Below are 23,078 nucleotides of genomic sequence, written 5' to 3'. Positions count from 1 at the left end.
CACTGTGCATAATGGTAATATTGACCTTGACAGATCTTATTCTGAGATCAGCGGACTGAAAATGTCAATCTCTCTTTTTACCAATATAGGTTATTCTGCTCCAGAGACTAATGTATAGGGTTGTGACTATGGTGCCGTTTGGTCAAAAATTCTGCATTTAACTACCAAAACAAATACATTTTGCGAGATTTATTAAGTTATACTATATTAAAATAAAAGACCTATCTATATATATATATATTTTTTACATTTGGATTTAAGGTTCGAATTTATTTGTATATATTTAACATTTAGATTTAAATTCAAGATGTCGATTTAGAAAAAAAAAACATTTAGATTTAACTTTGGTCTTTTATTTTGATATAGTAATAAAAATGCATAGCGCTTCTTTAGATAAATCTTGCAAAATGTGTTAATGGTTGTTGAAACCTTACAGAATTTAACTTTATTTTTTTTCCTACACATTTTATTTTACAAGCCACACACACACACACACACACACACACACACACACACACACACACACACACACACACACACACACATATATATATTCTGATGTTAAACTCGTGTAAACTTTTAGAAAAAGATTAGATTTTGATTTGAAATTTATTGCAAATATCTCATGGAAATAATGGCTCCCCCAATAGTCCATATGTTCACATGCATACATATACAGTATATACTGTATAACACATAATTTACATTATATTAACCCATAAAAGTAACATATATATATATATATATATATATATATATATATATATATATATATATATATATATATATATATATAAATAAAGCGTGAAGAGTAGCGGCCCTAGTACTGAGCCTTGAGGTACTCCATACTGCACTTGTGATCGATATGATACATCTTCATTCACTGCTAAGCACTAATGGAGGTCATATTAGTACGATTTAAACCATGTTAATGCACTTCCATTAATGCCAACAAAGTGTCAATACCCAGGGTTCCCTTTAAATTGTGTTGAACTTTCTACTCCGTCCAGTTGAAATGTTTGAGCTGCGGCCCCTACTATACATGACATGAATTTGTTTCATTCAGCCTGAGGCTTATTCATTTCACTTTTGGTGTGAGAGTAACTTTAAATTTACATTTACATAATAATGCCATTGCCCTTTATAGTACTTTATTGTATGCGACATGTATAATGTGGTGTGAACAGTATTGGTGAGTTGATCTTTGGAAATTTGGCCATCTAAGTGCACCATCATAGTGGGCTGAGGGTTTTCATTTTTGAGCCAATTTAAATTTTTTGGGTAAAATATTCCTTTAATATCAATTCATCATTAATCGCATATTAGATTCCTAACTGTGTAAAGAGCAGCATAATTATATACATAGCAATAAAATGTAAACCTAGGCTAGTTCCTAATCACATAGGACAATTGACAAAGGGCAAAATCACAGTAAAGGGATTTGAGTCTAATTATACAAATGTGTTTTTCTCTAGCAGTTTTTTTTTTTTACTTGTAGATATTGTATGATAGTTCTTCTTCTTCAAAAAGAAAAGAAATCACAATTTAGGTGGTTGAAACATCCAGTAATTAATCCTATGGCAACCTTTTAGCTTGATCTTAATTTGTCCAAATGAATGTGTGATTTTGTAATGCTTCATTGCACTTATAGTTTATCATCTTGTGTTCAAGATCCACCTATAGGAGGGGCATCCATGCCTGACCTCTGCAGATACATCCAATTGCTGGCTTGACAGACAGAAGTGTGTCTGCCCATTGACAGGTAAGGGGCTGCCCCTGAAACGAGTGCACAAAGCTCCTGCCCACGCTACCTTTCCTCAGCTGACATTCACTTCTCACGATCTCTGCACTTACTCAGCTTGGTTGGATTCACTTCTGTTTCTTCAGAAGGACATGTTCCCATATCAGACCAGACATGACAGTCTTTTTATTCAGCCTTATAGTTGTGTTTCGCATCCTGAGCCACCCAAGGTCTCGTCTTCAGGCTGCCCACCTTTTTTCTTTATCTCACCTGCTCCCCTTTCCACAGATGCCCTCCACAGATATTTCTCTGTTTTCCGCTGGTATGACGCTCTCTCAAACACCTGCCAAGCGATGTGTAGCATGACTGAGGACCCTCACCCGTTCTCTGTGGTCTGCTTTGGCAATGTCTCTTGACTGGGCTGACCAGTCCAATCCTGCATCCCCCAAAGAGAATATCTACGAGGGCAACCTGCTGTTTGCTAATGAACTGGCTGGTTTCGGCGACAATGATGTTGCGGGATCTCCCTCTGGCCTTCCCCAGGCTAATGCCCTCGCATCCTTACCCCAGTCCATCGTCCTGGACTTCTGAACGAGTGGCTGCTCGCCTCAGCATTGAGTGGCCAGCTCCACAGAGTACCTCTGACCAGAAGAGGGATGCTTATTACTGGAAGCTGCTGGGACACCCTCCTGACCAGAGGAAACCCATCCTTTTCCCCATCCTTTCAGAATACACAGAGCACATGAAGCATTACTGGGGCAATCCACTCAACCTCAAACACGGTGTCACGGGCCTCAATGTAAAGGATATGGCAGCGCTCGACATAGGTGATCACCCTGTCATCCAGCCATCAATCGCCAGACACCTTACTCTCGTAGCCGGGCTTGCCATACTCTGTTTCCAAGGTGTGTGTCTCGCAAGTCAAGGAAGGACTGAGGGTACAGTACATGTCTCAGACTACAGGGTCTCATGGCTTTGGCTGTCCATGTCCTGCCTCATGGTCTCATGTCGTTATTTTTGTTTTCTTCACGTTCAAATCTTATAAAAATTGAGCCATCCTACTTTTAAAATCACTTGCTATGACAACTAATAGAAAGTTTAGTATCAAAAAACTATTTCAAAACTTTTTAAAAAACATTACTGAAAGAAAAATGGGACATTTTTTCATATCATAATAAAATAAGTTATTACACGATTATGGTCTCCGTTCTGAAAAAACCTGCATATGGCATTTCTTTATATTTACACGGTTTACTAAAGCTGCTTAAATATGCCATTAATGTACTGACACAAAAAATATATAGTGTATTTTATAGCCTACAAATACAACTGATGTAAATGACAAAAACAATGTTTAAAGGGGTCATATAATGTTGCTAAAAAGAACATTATTTTGTGTATTATTTTCCTCATACTACATTATTCTTGCTCCTCTATGCCCCATCTTTCTGAAACGTGTCGATTTGTATAAAACTCATTGGTCTAAAAATGGACGAATGCCTCAAGCATGTGACAGAAATGTTACGCCCCTCACCTTACTGTGATGCTTGTCCCGGTCAGAACACTGATGAAACAAGAAAATAATAATAAAACCCATTACAAAAGAGCCATTTGTTGCATCCAGTGGGCTCATAATTATGGATTATAATGAATTATACAGTCTTTTTAAACATTGTGTTGCATTTCGCTGCGTAAACATAAAACCATGTCTGTATTTTATGATCTGAGAAATAACAAACAAGTGCTACTCTTCTGTTCAAAACTGGCGTTTGAATCATCAGTCATCAGCAAAACCTTTAAATATAAAAACATTCTTACAGACTGTGAGTCAAAACCGAGCGTCAACAAAGATGTGACTAAAACTGCAATTCATCGACTGACCGCTTGAGGATGGCTGCAAAAGGGAGGTAGCCTCATAGACTTCCCATGTTAAAACATCTGCTGGTGGTTACAGCCTAGTTAAAAAAAATTATTTATGTCTATATAGCTAATTTTGCCCTTCATGACAACTGTGAGGGAGTTGAATTTATTCATCCATTTAAATTATATTAAGCTTAAAGTTCTGCATAATTAAGGGCGTGGCCACTTGAGTGACAGTTGCTGTCACCTCAGCCGAGCTAGGTGGGCGTGGCTTCAGCAACCAGCTCCCGCCTTTTTGCCCATTTTTTATTATCCGATGGTGACGCGCTGCCGAGATGGCAAAGGCCGTTATACGTTAACTTTGAGCTTTAAAAAAACACTCTTCAGAAATCTGCGTGTGACGTCACGGACACTACGTCCATGTTTTTATACAGTCTATGGTCAAAACAACTGGCATTGTAGTCTTCTCTATCAGGATCAGAAAACAGTTCTCCTTAAAATGCGAAGCACACACAGATATTTGGGTTGAACTGTCCTGGAACAGTGTTGTAAATCCAACTTAACCACTGATTTCTAGTTGTGTCCTCTTTTAGAAGGCCAAATAAAGTAGTTTTGCTTTCACGGCTTCTCCACAACATGGCGCCAGTGGTAGCAACAATACTACAGCGTGGACAAAAGTCACTTCTTCTTTCTTTGTGTGAACATCTACTTATGCAAATCTTTCCACACAGTGACGTAGACACGTGGGGGCGTGTTTAAACGAAGTGTTTTAGGATGGCGTGGACATGTCTTAACTATTCTAAAGAATATCTCTTTAGGTTTGAGACTTTAGTCTTTGCAGCTTTAAGGATCTTATCTGTGCACGAACAGCTTCTAACACTCCAAAGAGAAAGGAGAACTTGAAATCGCATCATATGACCCCTTTAAGGCTGATGTCTCTATTCATTTTCACAGAAGCAAAGCTGTAGATGTTATAAATAAAAACAGTCAACAATGTTATTGAATAGAATATATTAAAATTGTTATTGCATGACCTACACAGATAAAACAGTCTGAGATGTGTTTATTTTTTTTTGCATTAGTAGTAAATCAAGACTTTTCAAGTTCTCTTATATATATATATATATATATATATAAATAAGTCAGCTAGTGTCCGCTATGGCAGTGGTTCCCAGCCTCGTTGCTGAAGACCCCCCAAAACTGCACATTTTGCATCTGTCCTTTGTCTGACACCCACTTCAGATCTGGGAGTCTCTACTAATGAGCTGATGAACTGAATCAGGTGTGTTTGATTAAGGAGACATGAAAAACATGCAGTGTTTGGGGGCCTCCAGGAACCACTGCACTATGGCATGCATGAGGAAGCAATCATCATCAGAGAGCGTGTGCGGAGGCTGAGCGGACATCCACGTGCCTCCCATTTTTTGTGGTCAGTAGGCTTCAAAAGCACCAATTGCACATGCGCAGGATGTGTGAAACCCATTGGTACTCGCAGGGCAGAAACAGCTCTGTTTCCATAAGTAGTAAATAAATTGTGATACTAAATAAATGGAGATGTTGAAGTGCCATGTAGGTATTTTATGAGGGAATCTGTTAAAACAGTCTATTGAAGAGACCATGAGCTACTCCCACAACTGATAAGTACTTATTACAACACAGAGAAATATGAGCAATATGAAATGCCTAAAGTAGTCTAACAGCAAAGGCATTAAAATTTAGTATTTTATTTATACGTCAGCTAGCTAGTTCATCTAATTAACATACCCATAACGCTACCTTTCATTTCAATTCTTTGCATATGTACAGTGGAAAATGACTGACTTAAACTTTTTTTCATTTTTTAAATGCTGGATTATCGTCATAGTCATGGTCTTTTTCAATAGACATTAAGACACTTGGTGAATTAAAAGCAAGCCGTAATGTAACTGATGAAAAAAAAAGAAAAAAACATCACAGAAGCTTAAATTTATTTGAAAATAAATGAAGTAAAATTAAATAAGCAGTTAACTCAAGCAAGAACATTCCACGGTGTCAGTGTCACAGTGAAGATGTTTCTAAAAAACACTTTTCTTCAAAATACTACATAAACATCACGGGCTAATACACAGTCATTGATGAGTGGTTTTTATCTCTATATTGACATGTTTTCTTCTCTTCTTTGTGTCGCTTCCTGCCTTTTGACAATAATTATTTAATTTTTTCACTATTTTAAATGCATGCACCATGCATAGTTAATGCGTTATGATGATGTGTTATAATTATGTCATGATGCAGAAAGTGTTTAAATTAGTCCAAATCTTATGATTTTTCGTTGATGTCAATTTTGTTTTATTATAACATTATTTTAATCCGTTTGATGATAGATCAGTACTAAAATTGTTATCTGTCAGAAATTATCTTATCATTTGGATATTTTTTATGTTTGGGAAAATTTTGTGATTAAACAGGTTGTGTCATTAGTAACCCTTTGAAATAATCAATTCTTCTTATTTAATATTTTTTTTAATTGTGTTAAAAATAGTTATATGTTCAGTCACAATTCACTCATGGTTATTCCAGCGGACCACTGGTTTATTAATGTTTAACCAAAGTGTCATTTCACACAGAATGGATCAAAAACATGTAAAATCACAATTGCAAATTTATTAATATTTTCAGTAAGCAGATTAAGTATACGAATACATTTACAGTACATTTATAAGATGGTTTTATTTGATCCAATGTGACTTTCAGATCAACATCACAAAAGTCTGGTGGTCTGTTTGTTGTAGATCCATATTAACTGGTCTTACTACAGAATAACAGCAAACCAGATCTCAAAGGGGTTTGCATCATTATTTTGTGTTTGTTAGAATCAACTCTGCAGACCTAGAAATTACTCCAAAATTAAAACTAAATACACTTTATATTTCTTGTTAAGAATTATTTTTATTAGGGTATGTACATGTATTTCCAAGGAAATGCTATAAACGGGGTCTTTCCTTTAAAGCTGGATGTATTAAAAATAAAAAGGATTTCATGACATGGTCAGTTTGAGTCTATTGACAGGCATTTTGAGGTCTATACCCAGCAGGCACCTTGATATCAAACTGACAGCAAATATTAGTCATGAAGTCTTGCTCAAGATGCTGTAACATCATAAATTCAGTTTGAACGGCAATTCAAATTAGTTTAATGTACATGCAGGCCAGTATGTTGGCTATTCAATTGACATCAAATCAGTGTCATGGTTTTTGACGTCAGATTAATTTGCATATTTTACCTGTAGTTTGATCATTTGCCCACTGGGTATCCCACAATGCCAAGAGCTCAACCCTCCATTTTTATTTGAAATGACAAGTCCATGAAAATGTATTCAGTGAAATGACTCAAATGACCACTGGATGGCGCTATAGTCGTGTTTAATGTAAATGTTTGTACAGCTGAATGTACAGAAGCTCATTATGTGAGGAGCTCTACAGATATAATCTTGATTTGTGCAAGTCTTTGAGCACATGTTAATACATTCTCAAGCTCTGAAATACTGCTATTGGAAATGAAAAGCAAAATCAAAAACGTTTTTTTTAACGACTACTTTTATTTTTATAAAAATACAAAACTTAAAATAAAAAAAGTTTCCATAGGAAAGCAATACAGATGCAGTCCCATCTTTAATATCCATTTCAAATGCATCAGTGGCATACATGGCAGGTCAATAATATTAATATTAACTTACTAGTCAAGTATAAAAGGGAAATGGTCACTGAGGAGGAGGAAGTCTGTTTGAGTCTGTGTGAAGGGCAAGATTTCATTTTCAAAGACTGAAAAGCAGCCATTTGAGGAAATATTCAAACAATCTCAATGCTCCTCAACAGAGAGAGTAGCAAGAGCTTCTGTTTAAACCTTCCTCTAACACACAGAAAACTGGACATCCATTAAAAACCTACCTCAAATCCCCCAGTCAAGTATCTGGCCTCATTTTACAAGTGTATATGTAGATTTAAAAAAACAAAAAAAGGCAAAAAATACACCGCCACAGGACTGTGAGCGTTTCTGTGCGTCTTTCAGATTTGAGCTTTTGTAACTTTTACAAACGGAGAAAAAACAGCTGCATTTAGAAGAGAAATGTAGCCGTTGTTATTCAGCAGCGCATATCTGGAAACGGTGGACCTGAAGACTCGCTGGCTCCCGCTCTGGTCACAGCACTTGAGTAGGGCACGGTTTGGCTGGCACGTCCAGTGTGCTCTGGCGTCCGCAGTGGGATGGCACGCTTCCAGCACAGAGATCCTCCGCAGGAAGAGGAGGCCCCTGAGCACGGATCTGCTGCATACACTGCCTGCAATCACAGTCACAACTTATTAAAGTTACACATTGAATGTTATTTACTGTATTAGTTTAGATTTGGTATGGTTTGGTATTTTCGGTCTTCGTTTTAATTATCTTTAAGTTTGTAATATTCTTGCATTTTGTCCTTTTTTAAAATGGGCTCCCAATCCTACTCACCAGGCTGTGCGGGACATGATGTAATGGATATCAGGTTTCTGGAAGCCATTGAAGGTGGAGGACGCGGCCACCGTGTAGGCGCCCATGTTCTCAAACAGCAGCCAGTCGCCCACCTGCATGTCCGGCAGGCCGCACTGCTCCACGATACGGTCCAGCCCATCACAGGTCGGGCCCCAAATACTGCACGGGTACATGCGCTCGTCTGGCTTGGGTTTCTGCAAGACATTACGGGTCACAGGTTAGTCTCGGGGAAGAAACGCCTAACAAACAGGAAGCTGATGGACTCGTCGCTGTACCTTGTGCAGAGTTGGCAGGACGTGCGCATGATCATACAGAATACAGTTGAAGGAACCATAAACACCATCGTTCACGTAGTACATCAGGGTTCGGTCACTGGCCCCATCCTCTTCTTCTGTTAACATTAAAAAGAAATGAAGTTTTTAAATGAAATGCTACACTACAGATGGCTTCAAAGCAGTGTGTAGAAACAGAACAATAAGTGTTATTAACTGATAACAGTGTCTGGTTACTGACTGTGGTCATTTGATTTCAATTCTGATAATGAGCATTAAGAGCACGTCAGAAACATGGTTTTGAATGTTTGCCTTTACCATCTGAGGCTGATTGCTCCTTCATGATGACCTTTTTGGCGATGATGTTGACCGCCAGCGTGTACGCAGACGCTACATAATAGCGGCCAGGTTCAGCAATGATCCTCACGCCGCAGTCAACAGGGAAATACTTATCCAGTGCAGGGTTAATCACAGCAGCGATCTGCCAAAACAAACAAAAACCAGAAGTTAACTTGTGTAACCTAAACATCTTTAGTTTGGTCACTTGAAGTTAAGATGGTGTTTAAGAATAAATACCTCTTCAAATTTCAGTTTGGTGTCATCAGAGCCCGGAAAGCCTCCTCCAATATCAAGCAGGGTCATGTTATATCCCAGCTCCGCCTGGTGGACGACAATTTTCAGGCTAAGCAAATCCAAAATCCAAATGAATGCATTTTTTATTTTTTTGTAGTATAAGGCCACTCACCCCCATGTCAAAAACATAGCGTGCATCAGAGATAGCCTGGCTGTACGTCTCCGGATCAGTGCAACCGCTGCCCACATGGAAACTGACTCCAATCACGTCCAGCCCGAGCTCCTTCGCCCGCTCCAGCAACAGACGACTGCTCTTTAACGTGGCGCCAAACTTCACACTTAACCTGCACACGGCCTTGGAGTCATCAGTGGCGATACGGAGAACCAGTCTGCAGAAACACAAGATGCGTTTACATGACAGGAAAATCATCAATGCACAAAATCATGTGGTTTACACTTTTTGTTGATTTAAATGGTTTGATATCACATACAAACAGATTAGAACAGCTAGTAATCATCTATATGGGTGAGACCAGTTTTGTAGTGAAGTTACTCACTTGGCGTTCTCATGGCATCGTGCCACCTTCATGAGCTCCACTTCGCTGTCAAACGTCATCATCTGCACTCCGTGAGCAGAGGCGTACTTGATCTGAGACACCTGCTTGCAGGGATTGGCGTAGATGATCCTGCTCGGCTCCACACCCACAGACTGAATGATCTGGATCTCAGTCTAACGGAGGAGACGAGGATTAGAAGTCAGGTTAATAAAGGAATAACCATGCTACATTCTTACAGCTAGGTGCTGCTGTCATGCACTCATTGAGACACATGGAGAAGTCACATTCGTGAACTTTAATGAAAGATCTTCCACATACCTTGCTTGCGCAGTCGAACCCGGCTCCCAGAGACGCCAGAGTCGTGAGCACAGCCCTGCTGTCATTGCACTTCACTGCGTAGAACGGTGTGACACGGGGCAACACACGCAACCAGCGCAGGTGCTTCTTCAGGACGTCTCCCAGGTCGGCCACATAGAAGGCATCTTTGTCATCCTAAAAGAAGAAGAGTTGGGATCAGAACAGAGGACGGCATATGCAATTATGATCTAAATGTAGGCATGACAAAATGCTGACTTACTGATAGTGATGACTCGTTGATCTTCTGCTCCACGATATCACGTGCACAGAATCCCTCCTCCAGGAAGGTGAAGTCAAAGTCTGATCCAGTCATAGAGGTCATGATGTTTGTTCAAGATTTGTTTGCAAAAGAAACTGTTAAAGAAAATGACAGGAGGGTTATAAAAATGTCAACTCGAAAAGGTAAACACTCAGTGGCCGTTCAAGACAAGGAAAGCCCTTATGAAGTACCTTATCTTTGCATCAAGAACAGATTAGAGACCGTACAATAGCAACACACTGACAGCCACCTGTGCATTACACATGCTATACATCAGTGTTAATGTAGTTATACTGAGATACTATTATAGTTATTACATCATCCATTTAGTTTGTTTTATATGTTTAGGTTTTCCAGTCATTTTAATTTCAGTTGCTTTGAGTTTAATTCTTATAATTTGCACTCCCACTGGTAAGACTTGAATTTAAAGGGTATAAAGTTAGACAGATTAAGGGGTTTGAGTGTGCATGTCACTTCACTGTATGCTCTCACCAGATGAACAGAAGAGATGGAGATGATGTGCTAACAGCTGTCGGACAGCCAAGGAGGTTCACCAGTGAAGTTGAAACCTTTCAGATACGCCTCAAGGCCAGGGCCAGTGTGTACTTCTCCCAAGCAAGAATTCTGCAAGGAATAAAATGACAAGAAATTATTACGTCGACCCCTTTACAGCCTGAAGTACAGGGAACAAATCATTCAAATACATTCAAATATAGAATCTTTCAATAACTCAATGCGTTTAAAGCTTGCGTTGCATTTATCAAAGTTAGGACACACAATCTGTTCTTTATCGTAACGGTCCATTTCATGTAAAATAGTTTCTCAATGAAGATGGAACGCGCGCACACGTGGGACACATATGATGCCGGGCAGCAACTTCGCGAAGACAGTACAATAAGTCCCTCCCCTGCGAACAGCGCTTCAGCAGTTACCCAATAAGGAGAAGTACTACTGGACAAATTATAACAGGCATCTCCGTCAGCCAATCGCGCCGGCTTCTGCTTTCGGCTCAGCCAATAGAAAGCGTTCATTCAAGCTAACGTTAGCGAGGCTCCGCAGCATGATGAGACTTCTGACGGACTTCATTCCTTGAGCTTAAAAATAACTGATAGCATTAACCAACGATTCTAGTAAACATTTCAACAACTCCACGTTTGTCAACATAGCTGGCTCCAACAATAAAGGACTACATTACGCTTAAAGTCGTAGTTCAGCCGCACAGGAAACTGTGACACACCGGCCACGTTGACTCAGAGGCCACCGCGTCATAACATACGATGCGACTAAACGAGCCACACGCATTAAACTGATTCGAAAAACATTTTTTAACGGATTTATTTTAGGATTATCGGCCAGTTGCTTGCTTTTTGATTAGATTATACTGAAAGTTTATCCCGGGATACCGGATGAGACGTTAATTTCGCTTAGTTATATCGCATAACTTACCTTAAAACGCATTTACAAAGAGTTTTCCCATTAGACCAGAGTGCTGGAAATGAAGAAAGTATGTTGACCCACACAAGAGCAGCTGAGACGATCTGACTCACGAGCGCTGAAGAGCAGCTCTTTATATAGTTCCCAAGGCGACGCGCCAGCTGAAACCGGCTTCCTCCGCGCGCACGAACCGGTTTGTTCTTGTTCGCGCGTTAGCGTCTGAGTGAAGAAAGAAGAGACTTCCGGCGTCTGACTGAACAAAAGTTACACTCTTATCTGATATAAGATTAATAATAATCATCAAAATTAAACCTGTTAATGATACCAAACCCTACAACGAACAACCGGTTAAACCACGACTTTCCTAAGCATCTATAAACTGCCAACTAAACTGTTATCTCTAATGAGGAGTTTAATATTAACACACACACTTTATTATAAATAAAGTTATAAGTTATGTTTTTTTATTATTATAAATATCGTGTTTTTTTTCACTAAACACAAACTTTTTGAATAAAATAAAAAATAAAATAATAGTTCAAAACTTTGTCTTAAAATATCTTAGGTGAATTGTAAAAGTGTTATTTATGAAAACTATGGAATTCCTTTTTAGTACACCAAAAATATTCAAAGTTAAATGAAAGCTAAAAAAAAAGCTAATTCCAAGTATCAATAAATACTACTATACAAATACTACTATCTAATATTTATTTCGAGGACATATTGAGGAAAAAGCAGGTACATTACAGTTCTTTACTTCTTTATTCAGATTTTTTTTGTTTAAATTAAAGTTTTAGTATTGTGCCAGTGTGGATGATGTCATACGGAGGAGAGTTTCTGTGCCTTTCTAACTTTTCCTTCCTTGTAATTGGTCCATCTGGTTCCAGTTACCTCACTTTCACGACAGTCAGCATGCTGCAAGACCTTCCTGAAGATTTCCCCACCTTTTGCACAAACGTCCACTTCCTTCTTCTGTCTTTGCACTGCCCACTTTGTTGTCACCCTGCCAGATATGGTGAATTAAATTAATAATCAGTCCTAAACCTCCCTGTAATAAAAGCAGTGGACTAATTATGGTTTTATCCTGTGCATCTGGTGCCGGAAACAAATAGGCCTACATTCACCACTCTTCTAATCAGTTCATGAAAAATCACACATCACGTTTGTGAATGTACACAAAGTTGAACTTAGAGAGACTTTTAGAACCGAAAAAGCCATATCTCTGTATTTCCATCCATATTCTCACACACTCGCTGTGGCTTTAGCCCCGATCTCGAGACACTCTATGATCCATTACGAGTACATTGCTGTGGTCGGGAATACGTTTCCCAGATGCAAATAATCCTGGAGCTTTTCTAATTCATGGTGATGCAGAATCCAGACCGAGCCTTTCCAGATCTCTGATTTTCCCTTCAGAGGTCATCTAGACCATGAGGTCATTGTTTATGACTGTCCTCAAACACCACAAGCCATATCAATTTTCATGCACGCAATAATATTAAACGGGGAAGGTTCCTATGTCAGTTTCTTCCCCTTCTTTTACTATTTTAAGGCGCCATACACTTTTTGAAAGTGGCAACATTTTCCACCCTCATCAAGAGGTTGAGATGTCAGTCGGATTTCCTAATCTGTCAATCATGCAATATCCTCAGAATGCACAGAGAGGCATCGTGGGAATGAGTTAAGGACTGGCTTACTTCATGATGTCTCTCTTTTTCACTGGATGTGCAGTCGACAGTGCTCTGGTGTGTGCAGCTGGGTGTGTTTGTTTGGATAGAGAATATAAATGGCACGTGCACAATATCATCTATGTATTCGTGTTTCCGAAATACATTACACACAGGCTATTCTACCTTGTTCGGTGTACAGTACACACAGTCATGAACCTACGACCTCAAAAGCTTTACTTCTAGCAGCACGGATAGTTTCGAACCTCAGCGGTTTGAAGGATGTGCTTCAACACAAACACATAAACACAGAGAACATGAGGGGTAAATACCTGCGTAAGGGAGTTTTTGTTTCACTTGTCAATATAATCATGGATAGACACATCTCAAGAGTCCTCAAACACAACTACAAAACAAAATCTTCAAGACAATGGTATTGCAGTCATCTAGCAACCACTTAGCCATACGCTGAAAACATGAATTTTGAGATGTCACAAAAAAAAAAAAAATGCTGGCTGCACGTAAAAACACGCTCAATTAAGACAGTTTTTTTTTCATTAAAAAACATGCATGAACTAGAATGGAAACACATTTATTTATTAATTTCCTGGATGTGCAACTCAAACATTGTTTGAGTCATTTTGAGCCAAAAATGATTTGTTATAATCACGTCCCAGAACTGTCTCACATGACTGTGTTTCCTAACATCATGTATCCGGATGAAAGATAACATGATATCTTCTGCGTGCTCCGAGGCACTGGTCATTTATTAAGTAGAGTCACAAGCTTTACTCATTGCAACTTTTTAATATTTCATTCTTGATACTTTTTTGGCCAGTTTCCAAGGAACTGAATATCATGTCCTCTGGACCAAATGGGATGGAAGACACAAATGTTTTATCCGGTATTCCACATTTTTGCACAACTTTGGATGAAAACTTAGCCAGTGACAAGCTCTTGTACACCTAAAGATCCCATTGTATCACTTTTCCTGAGCGTGTGTCGTGTGTCGTGACAGTGATCAGAGGAAGGAGGTTTGTGTGTCACAGTCATCAGTGAGGGTCACCTGTAAGTCTGCTGTATTTACCAGGACTCAGCAGGTCAGTGTTATTCACAGACAGCATCTGTGATGGATACAGACCTATAAGAGCATTTAGACACAGATTATGTGTGTCACCATCAATGACGCATTCACACACAAACAGAAATCTTACCCGTTTCATTAATGTATAATTGACAAATATGCATCGTATTTGTTTGATGAATTTGTTAAATGGACTTGCCTTGTACAAAATCCATAAGTTCATGAAAATGTGTAAAAGGGATAGTTCACTCATAAATGAAAATGTCTTTCTTCTGCTGAATACGAAAGACTCGAGGATATTTTGAAGAATGTGGGAAGCTAAATTGCTGGAAGCCAATGATCTCCATATTATGGGAAAAAATACTCTGGAAGTCAATGGATACATTCTTCAAAATATATTCCTTTGTATTCAGTGGAAGAAAGAAATGTATTCAGGTTCGGAACATTATGAAGGTGAGTAAATGATGAAAATGTTGTTTTTGGGGGACCTATCCCTTTAATACTTCACCCAAATCTTAAATTAATTTCGTTTTATTTTTGTGATTATTGTTTTTTAATTATTATTTTACTTCCTTTTATGTAAAGCACTTTGAATTACCACTGTGTACGAAGTGTGCTATAAAATAAACTTGCCATGCATATTATTATTACTATTATTATTATTATCATTATTATTATTATTAATACTTTGCATGGTTCACGATTGAAGCAAATGTCCGGAAGCCTAGCAGGAAATACATTGGTAATGTTTTGCAATTGTTTCTCACACAGGTGTAATGTCAGCACAGGTCACGTTGCAGTTTAATGGTCACACAGGAAGAGAGTCTCTCCTCTTTGAGCAGAGTCTGGATTAAACTCACTCTTGATCCTGTTACGACTCACACATAAACAATGTGTAACGTGCTTTTGGAGCATGCGCACTCTTTATGCACTGAAGGATCAAAACATTTATTTTTATTATTTATCAAGATGAAAACATGCTGTAATCCTTGTGCTGTGCTAGAATTATTAATCGACCTAGTGTGGTGTTCATTGTTAAAAATCAATGCTTGTAAATATCTCATTATGCTTATATTACCACCACATTTTGGATTCAGTCTTTTTGTAAACTTGCTTCTTTTAACTAGCACAGGTTTTGTATTTATGGTAACACTTTAGTATAGGGTCCAATTCACACTTATAAGTAGTTGCTTATTAGCATGTCTATTATTAACATATTAGCTGTTTATTAGTGCTTATAAAGTACATATAATGCATGACATCCATAATCCTATCCAATACCCTAAACTTAACAACTACCTTATAAACTATTAATAAGCAGCAAATAAGGAGTTAATTGAGTCAAAAGTCATAGTTAATGGTTAGTTAATAGTGAGAATTGGACCCTAAAATAAAGTGTGACCGTATTTATTTTTGGAAGTTGGTAGTCGTTAGCCTCACTGATCTGAGCTTACGAACTTTATCTTGTGGATCGTTTTGTGAGTTCATTAAAAACATGAGGCGTATAAGCTCAGATCAGCGAGGCTTACAACCAACCAGCTCCTAAAGGAAAAACAAAACCTGTGCTAACAGAAAGAAAACAAGTTCATTCAAAGATTGACTCCAATATTAAGAACAGATCACAGGTCATATTTGAATCTGAACACCGCGAGAAAAGAAAAAGATCCCCAAAAGGTAAAAAAAAACGTATCATTGGTCTAATCATTAGTGTTTTTGGGGAAGAAAATCAAAATGACCAGAACACAACATGAGAGTTTAATGACCTTAATATATGGAGCGTGCAAATAAAAGAAATATGCATTGTGAAATTTCTTAATATGAAAATTCGGTAACACTTTATTTTAGAGGCCTGTTGCTTATTAGCATGTCTATTATTAACATATAGGTTGTTTATTAGTACTTATAAAGCACTTGTTCTGCATGACCATATTCTACATTTCTAATCCTACCCCAAACCTAAACTTAACAACTACCTTACAAACTATTAATAAGCAGCAAACTGGGAGTTTATTGAGGCGAAATCATAGTTAATGGTTTGTTAATAGCGAGAATTGGACCCTAAAATAAAGTGTGACCGAAACTTCTCTCTATGAATCAGTGATTATACAACAACAGGTCACAGCTGAACACAGCTGAGCCCATAAGATTAGGAAACTTCTGGAGAACTCGATCTATCCCAGGGTTTCATCTCTTCAGCTCATGGGAGGGTCAGTTTACTCAGGTGTGTCCTGTGTTTCTCATAAAACATCACACTTTCTTAAGAGGATACCATTCTGCAGCACTATCACCAGGTTATGTAATAGGTGTACATGGATGTGTGTAAACACGTAGTGTGACGTGAGCCGCTTGGTATTGCCTTACAGACAGATATGAGTCATTATTCACTCAGTGCTGGAATTACAGGTCAAGTGACGTAAATCCACTGATTCCTTCCTCCTTCAGATCCTCTGACACACATCCACTTCCGGTCAAAGGTTTCAGACGGATTTATTTGATCAACTAAATATTATGATTTTAAATAGTTGTTGTAAACTCTCTTTACTTTATTTCTGTGATGCACAGCTGTATTTTCAGCATCATTACTGCAGTCTTCAGTGTCACATGATCTTCAGAAATCATGAACATATACTGATTTACTCAAGAAACATCTCTGATTTTTGGTTTTGGAAACCATGACAAATTTTTTGGAAGATTTTTTGATGGATAGAAAGTTCAAAAGAACAGCATTTATTTAAAAACTTTTGAAACAATGCAATTTTTTTTAATGTATAGTAGTCATGGTTTACATCGTAGTGAAACAGTTCACAGACTTTCTTCCTTTATTGCTGTAAAATATTTCAAGGTCATGTCAGGATGTATGAAGGAGCTTGAAGTTGCCCTCAAATGATCTTTATCGAGCAGCACAAACACTTTTAATTGCGATGGTAATTCTCATGTATTAAAATGAATGGCCCTGACTATGATGTTTAAAGATCAAAAGCCAGTCTTTCTGATGATGTATCTGATGTGGACCAATTCTGAAGCTTTGCATATGTACCACTTTCTTGTGTTAAAATAGTGATTAAAAACTGGATTGTGTTTGATATGATTTAAAGCTCTTCTGAAGCTCTGTGTTTAAGTGATCTATTACATAAAGGCTACTGTTTATCTTTTCTTTTAAGACGTAGAAGCAAATAATTGAACAAATAAAACACTATTTTGGCTATTCTAAGATCATTCCACTTGTTTAATGAGTTAAAAGCGTAATGACTTTAACAATCAGTGTTATGAAGAGAAAAGAAGTGGATGGATTTGCAAGGCTTTTCTCTCTGTAACATCATGTCTCAAGAGGTTTGTGACCACAATCTTCTGCGGTCGTATTTAAGCCCCAGTTCAAGACTAAATGCATTAGATCACACATTCCCCTGCTTTTGATCTTTCTCAGCTATGGCTTTAGCAGATGAAAGTGGACCGCAAAGTATAGGCTGTTTATTTCAGACTTTTGCAACAAAGAGATGGCGCTGAGCTCAATAAATGTCATTTCTGAGCGGTTGAGATTGTGAAGGCTGTCAGGTGCCTTCGTTACTAGACAGAGCCCAAACCCGATGTATAGTGAGATCTCTCGGTTTTTCTCGAGTCAGCACATTTCTCTTTTCAGGTCCTCCCGCAGAAAACCAGACAGACAAAAGAGACCGAGATCAGAAGGAAAGCGCAGACGAGAGCAGGATCAAAAGAGGATAAACGAGGCCAGACGCTGTGCAAAGAAGAGAAGTCAAAGGGAAGCTCGACACGATCGAGACAACTTCTTTACACGCATGAGAGGACACTTATGGAGAACGACAGTGAGTTGAGGAGTTGGGCTCATGCCCTTTTGAAAAACAAATGTGCTTAACTCAATCTGCACTTGTAGTGTACTTCAAATATATATATATTGTTTAAAACTGTACTTGCCAATAAGGCAACAGTATTGAAAAAAGGCCACTATCATGACTTTTGTGATGTTTTAAAGTGCACTTACTTTGATGTGTTGACTAACTCAATATTACAGCTAAAGGAAATGCAAACTTCTGAATGGGGTTATTTCAATAATTTAAGCCATTTGTTTTCTTGTGGACTTAATGTAAACAGCTTTTATGTAAAATATCATAATCAGGACAGTACTAAATAAAAAAAAAAATAACATGCATTTATTATGATCTCTCTTATTATGTTAAAATGATTCACATTCTCACAGATTCTGCAAGGGGTTCACAAACTTTCGCACACAATTGTACTAAATTACATTTTCATTATAAATATGATTATGAATATATTTAAAAAGATGACATACAAGTTTAAATAAACATGAGATTACAGTAAAGGCTTCATTCAGTACATTCAGTAGTTCACTTCAAGCAGATTTTAAAGAGAATAGAAATAGATATGAAATTACACATAAATTGTACTAAAGTCCTCAAGTACAGTGGTTGAATATAAATGACAATACATTTGTATAATTATTATTAACAGTTCCAGATTAGGATTCTTCATTTTTGATATTTTTGTGACGTGCATAAACTCAAGTAAAATTAAAAAGAAAAAAAGTGGGACTAAAGATCCCAAAAATGGTAAGCTATTGTTTTTCCCCCTTTTTTTGTTACGTAACAGAAATTATTATGGTCAATTTAAAAATACAACGTAAAGGTTTTGATGTCATTATTTATAGTACTAAACTAAATTAAACACAACTTAAGATAATATATTAATTATGGATCTTTATCTTTATTATAAACAATCTTTATACTTTTTATGAACATGGGAAATGTATGATACATACTGTATGTATGATACTAAATTTAAGGTTTGAGCCATAAACCATAAATGTGATCAAATCAAATACATTTGTCTGTCACTGTATTTATTTCTTTTTTTCAGTGCATGCATTGATTGGATCGTTAAAAATGGACATTATATACCAGAATGAATCTGGCTGGGTTTCTGAAGGTCATGTTAGAGCTTATCATTACCTTTTCATGAAAGATTGCGAAGATAAATATATTTTCTTTGAAATTAAGTGTACTGAAATAATAAGACCAGGAGCATGAATTCAGAAAGTAAACCGGGTGAGCTTTGATTTCGTGTTGCTAGTGTTCTCTTGATCTGTAATAGATGATGTGTGATGAAGTTCAGAGCTGTGCACCTCCTTTTCCTAGAAATTCCCAGCTTCCCTCTGGAGTCTCCAGCACTGAGCCTGTAAATCCCAGTGTGGCCCTCAGACGGTCCCGGGATCAGACAGTGACGTGGAGAGGGCCGGCTTTTGACCCGGATCACTGAGGGGGGATTACTCTGAATAAGCACACCCTCTTTTGTCTGGCTCTGTGAAACCAAGCTAAATTCTTCTCTTCTTTCATATCATCCACTCGACACACACACACAAGCTTACACTGACGTAAAAGTAAAACACATAGCTCACACATACTTTTCCCAGAATTTGTCTGAACACTTGGACGCCTTCGTTTTATTTCACATTTTGTTATATTGCAGACTAAGGCCTGTTCACACCAAGACAAATATCTGGCACAAAATAAATCGTAGATGTATGTTAATTGATTCATTCATAATTTTTCCTTTTGCATGCCTTTTATTGTTTTGTTTCTGCCATTGCACTGTGAAGAAAGCTGGTCAACCTGTAGAGTGCTGCAGGGTTGACATGTTTATAAGCCAAAACTCAGGAACATCAGATTCCACTGTCCTGAAACCATTTTTTTTGACGGGGTTTTTGGTTAAATGTCTAAAATGAGTCGAAAAACAAATGTAAGATATTGTCACGTTTTAATCTATTACATGATACATCAGTAATATAATAAAAAAATATATATATTGTCTTAAAAAAAAGGTGTTTAAATGGGACTACAGAGGTTTTAATGAAATTAAACATCACAAAAAATGTGCTCATCTAATTTTAAGTTTTTAAGATGGGGAAAATGTTTTTAAGGAAGTATGGTGGTGTGGCTTGTTTATAGTCTAAGTTTAGAGTTTTATTTCTGCCGATTGTATTTAGGCTTCAAAACCCATGAACTTGTGTTCAGTTGTGAAGATTATCATGATGTTATAAACTTCTGTCAGACACAGAGATTATACAATAATCCAAAAAGCCAATGAAACACACACACACACACAAAATCTGACAGAAAATAAATAAATAAATGTAACATTGCATCACTTGCTCAGCAATGGATCCTCTGAAGTGAATGGGTGCCATCAGAATGAAAGTCCAAACAGCTGATAAAAACATCAGTTAACATCGGTGTTGGTAGGATATAAATCCCTCATTAAGACATAACACTTCCTCCAGTGAAAAAGACATCTTGTCTGAATCAGGAGAGAAATATGCACAGATGAATGAAGCTGAAAACATCTTATATTGTGATGTTTTTATCAGTTGTTTAGACTCTCATTCTGACGGCACCCATTCACTGCAGAGCATCCACTGCTGAGTAAATGATGCAATGCTACATTTCTCCAAATCTGACGAAGAAAAACTCAAAACTTTGCCAAATGTTTCACTTTGTTTTTCATTACATGCCACTTGGTTTGATATTTTTAATATCAATTTCATGAAATTGGCACATTTCAAATGTCCAACTGTGTATTTCATTCGCATGAGGGAAGTTTTTTTAGGACAGGGATATCGGAGTGCATCAGTGGCATTCGGTCATTGCATTAGCTCTTTAGAAAGTCTTACAGGCCATAAAACTCTATCGATTACCCTAGAAAGCATGTTTTGGCAGGACTTAAATATCCTAGGAAATACTAAAAGCCCACAGTTGTGTGACCTTAGAGAGTGTAATAGAGTATAGGGCATAAGAAATCAGTTAAATATACAGGAGCCAAACCATTTAGTGCCTTATACAGTAGGTCATTTTGAAATCAATAAAGAAATTAATAGTTAACCAGTTTAGAGATTATAAAATTGGGGTAATGTGATCATGATTTTTTAACCTGGTAAGAACTCTAGCACCTTTATTTTAGACTAACTGTAGCTTGTTTATTGACTATGAAGGGCAAACAGCTTGCAGTGCATTACAGTAATCTAGTCGAGAGGTCATGGATGCATGAACTAGCTTTTCTGTGTCAGAAACAGATAACACTTTCCGTGGTTTAGCAATGTTTCTGAGGTGGAAAGAAGGCTGTTTTTGAAACATATGATATTCAAAATATATGTTGCTGTCTAATAGAATACCCAGGTCTTAAACTGCAGATGACGACATAACAGTCCACCCTCCAAGTTGTAAATTGTATTCTAAGGGATTCTGTGTGAGGTTTTTGGTCCAATAAGTAATACCTTAAGCCTCGTCTGAATTTAACAGGAGAAAATTACTGGTCATCCAGTGTTTTATATCTTTAACTCAATTTGTCAACTTGAATAGTTTAGAAATTTGGCCGTGATGAAATATACAACTAAGCATCAACAACATAGCAATGGAAACTAATTCCAAGTGGCAGCATGTATATTATAAATAAAAAAAAGTGTCTAACACGGATCCTTGCAGCACCCCTTAATTTACTGTTGTTAAAAGTTTTTTTTTTCACCATTTAAGTAGACAAAATGGTAATGGTCGGCTAAGTACAATCTAAACCACTTTAATGCCTCTCCCTGAATCTTATAAAGGGCACTCAACACGGTTTAGTTAACAATTGTGGCCTTTACTTGTGTCTATATTCAGAATGTATAGACTATGATTTCATTTACCTGATTGCTAAAAAAAAAGGTAATTAAAACAAACTCCGTTTTCTGGATGAAAATTTTTGAATACTGTAAGCATGTGGTTTGCACACTGATGATGTCATACTCCTCTTAAAACACACATGCTGGAGCATTTTCTTAGGGGAACATAGAAACAGTGCATATCTAAGCCTCTTCTAATATTTATTTGAGGATTAAAGACCCAAAACCAATTTTTTAGGAACTGATGAAGGAAAGACGAACTGAAACAATGCAATTTTAGTATCATTGAACTACTATTATGTTATCCATTAATATTCTTAATTATTATTGTTTTGATTAATTAATTTTTTTGTGTGTTTGAGTAGTTTTTAGTGTATTTTCGTTATGATTTAATATGTTTTAAAATGTTGGGTTTTAGATACTTTAGTATATTAAGTAATAACTAAAAGAAAATTTGAAACTATGATGACCCAAAGATGAAAACACCCATTGCTACAACAGCGTCATGATGTTTGTGATCTGATATCAAGGTTTATCACAGGAAATCTGACTCTGAGGGCAGGAGGAAGTGACTATAAGCAAATCACATATCAGATGGGCAATCTTGTGCTTTCACTTCTCCAAATTTCTCTCAACATTCAAATATCAGCAGCAGCATTTCCCTTTAAAGCAGACGTTATTTGAAAGTCTAGAAAATGTGGTGAATATCTGACTTTTAATTGTCTAAATCATAGTTTACTGATGGTGCTAATGTGAGGTTAGTTAAAATCAAGAGAATGGAAACATCAGAGGAAGGACTGTGTCTGTTACATGTTTATAAGTCTGCCATGTTGTGTCCCAATTTGCATCGGTCCTAAATAATGTAAAACATTTAAATTATGTCTCTAAAATCATATAATTAATACTAAAATAACCACATATGGTACTTTTTTTTTTTTTAAAGTATGCATATATATGTTTTTGGGCTTGTATTGCACGACACATTGCAAGTCTAAAAAGTAGCCTTTTTTTCGGTCTCGTCACAAACAAAATATGAAAATAATTAAGTTTTGAGAGCCGTTTTTGAAAGTACGAACTTATTATA

At 37.2% G+C, this 23,078-nt stretch overlaps 1 protein-coding gene across 1 annotated transcript; it reads right to left on the bottom strand.

The window, feature by feature from the left end:
- Nucleotides 1-6,985: 6,985 nt before the first annotated feature.
- On the bottom strand, nt 6,986-11,725 carry LOC113060385 (ornithine decarboxylase-like). Its single transcript, XM_026229257.1, has 11 exons — nt 11,569-11,725; nt 10,615-10,746; nt 10,084-10,217; nt 9,825-9,998; nt 9,507-9,679; nt 9,122-9,338; nt 8,953-9,036; nt 8,695-8,857; nt 8,380-8,495; nt 8,084-8,298; nt 6,986-7,916 (listed from the first exon to the last, which is right to left on the bottom strand). The coding sequence occupies exons 3-11, from the start codon at nt 10,183-10,185 to the stop codon at nt 7,778-7,780; spliced, it is 1,383 nt and encodes a 460-aa protein (XP_026085042.1). The 5' UTR covers nt 10,186-10,217; nt 10,615-10,746; nt 11,569-11,725; the 3' UTR covers nt 6,986-7,777.
- Between the last annotated feature and the right edge of the window lie 11,353 nt (nt 11,726-23,078).

The sequence above is a fragment of the Carassius auratus genome, chromosome 42 (assembly GCF_003368295.1).
Source record: "Carassius auratus strain Wakin chromosome 42, ASM336829v1, whole genome shotgun sequence".
NCBI classification, from domain to species: domain Eukaryota; kingdom Metazoa; phylum Chordata; class Actinopteri; order Cypriniformes; family Cyprinidae; genus Carassius; species Carassius auratus.
Note: the sequence above shows the minus strand (reverse complement) of the source record. Positions and strands in the feature narration are given on the sequence as shown.

Bases quoted from the DNA above. Each gene is read 5' to 3' on its own strand.
- LOC113060385 (XM_026229257.1), bottom strand. From the start codon at position 10,185: ATGACCTCTATGACTGGATCAGACTTTGACTTCACCTTCCTGGAGGAG. The intron at 8,496-8,694 runs GTAAAGGCAAAC...TAATGTTAACAG, and splicing joins GGAGCAATCAGCCTCAGATG to AAGAAGAGGATGGGGCCAGT. The intron at 8,299-8,379 runs GTACAGCGACGA...AATGTCTTGCAG, and splicing joins TCCTGCCAACTCTGCACAAG to AAACCCAAGCCAGACGAGCG.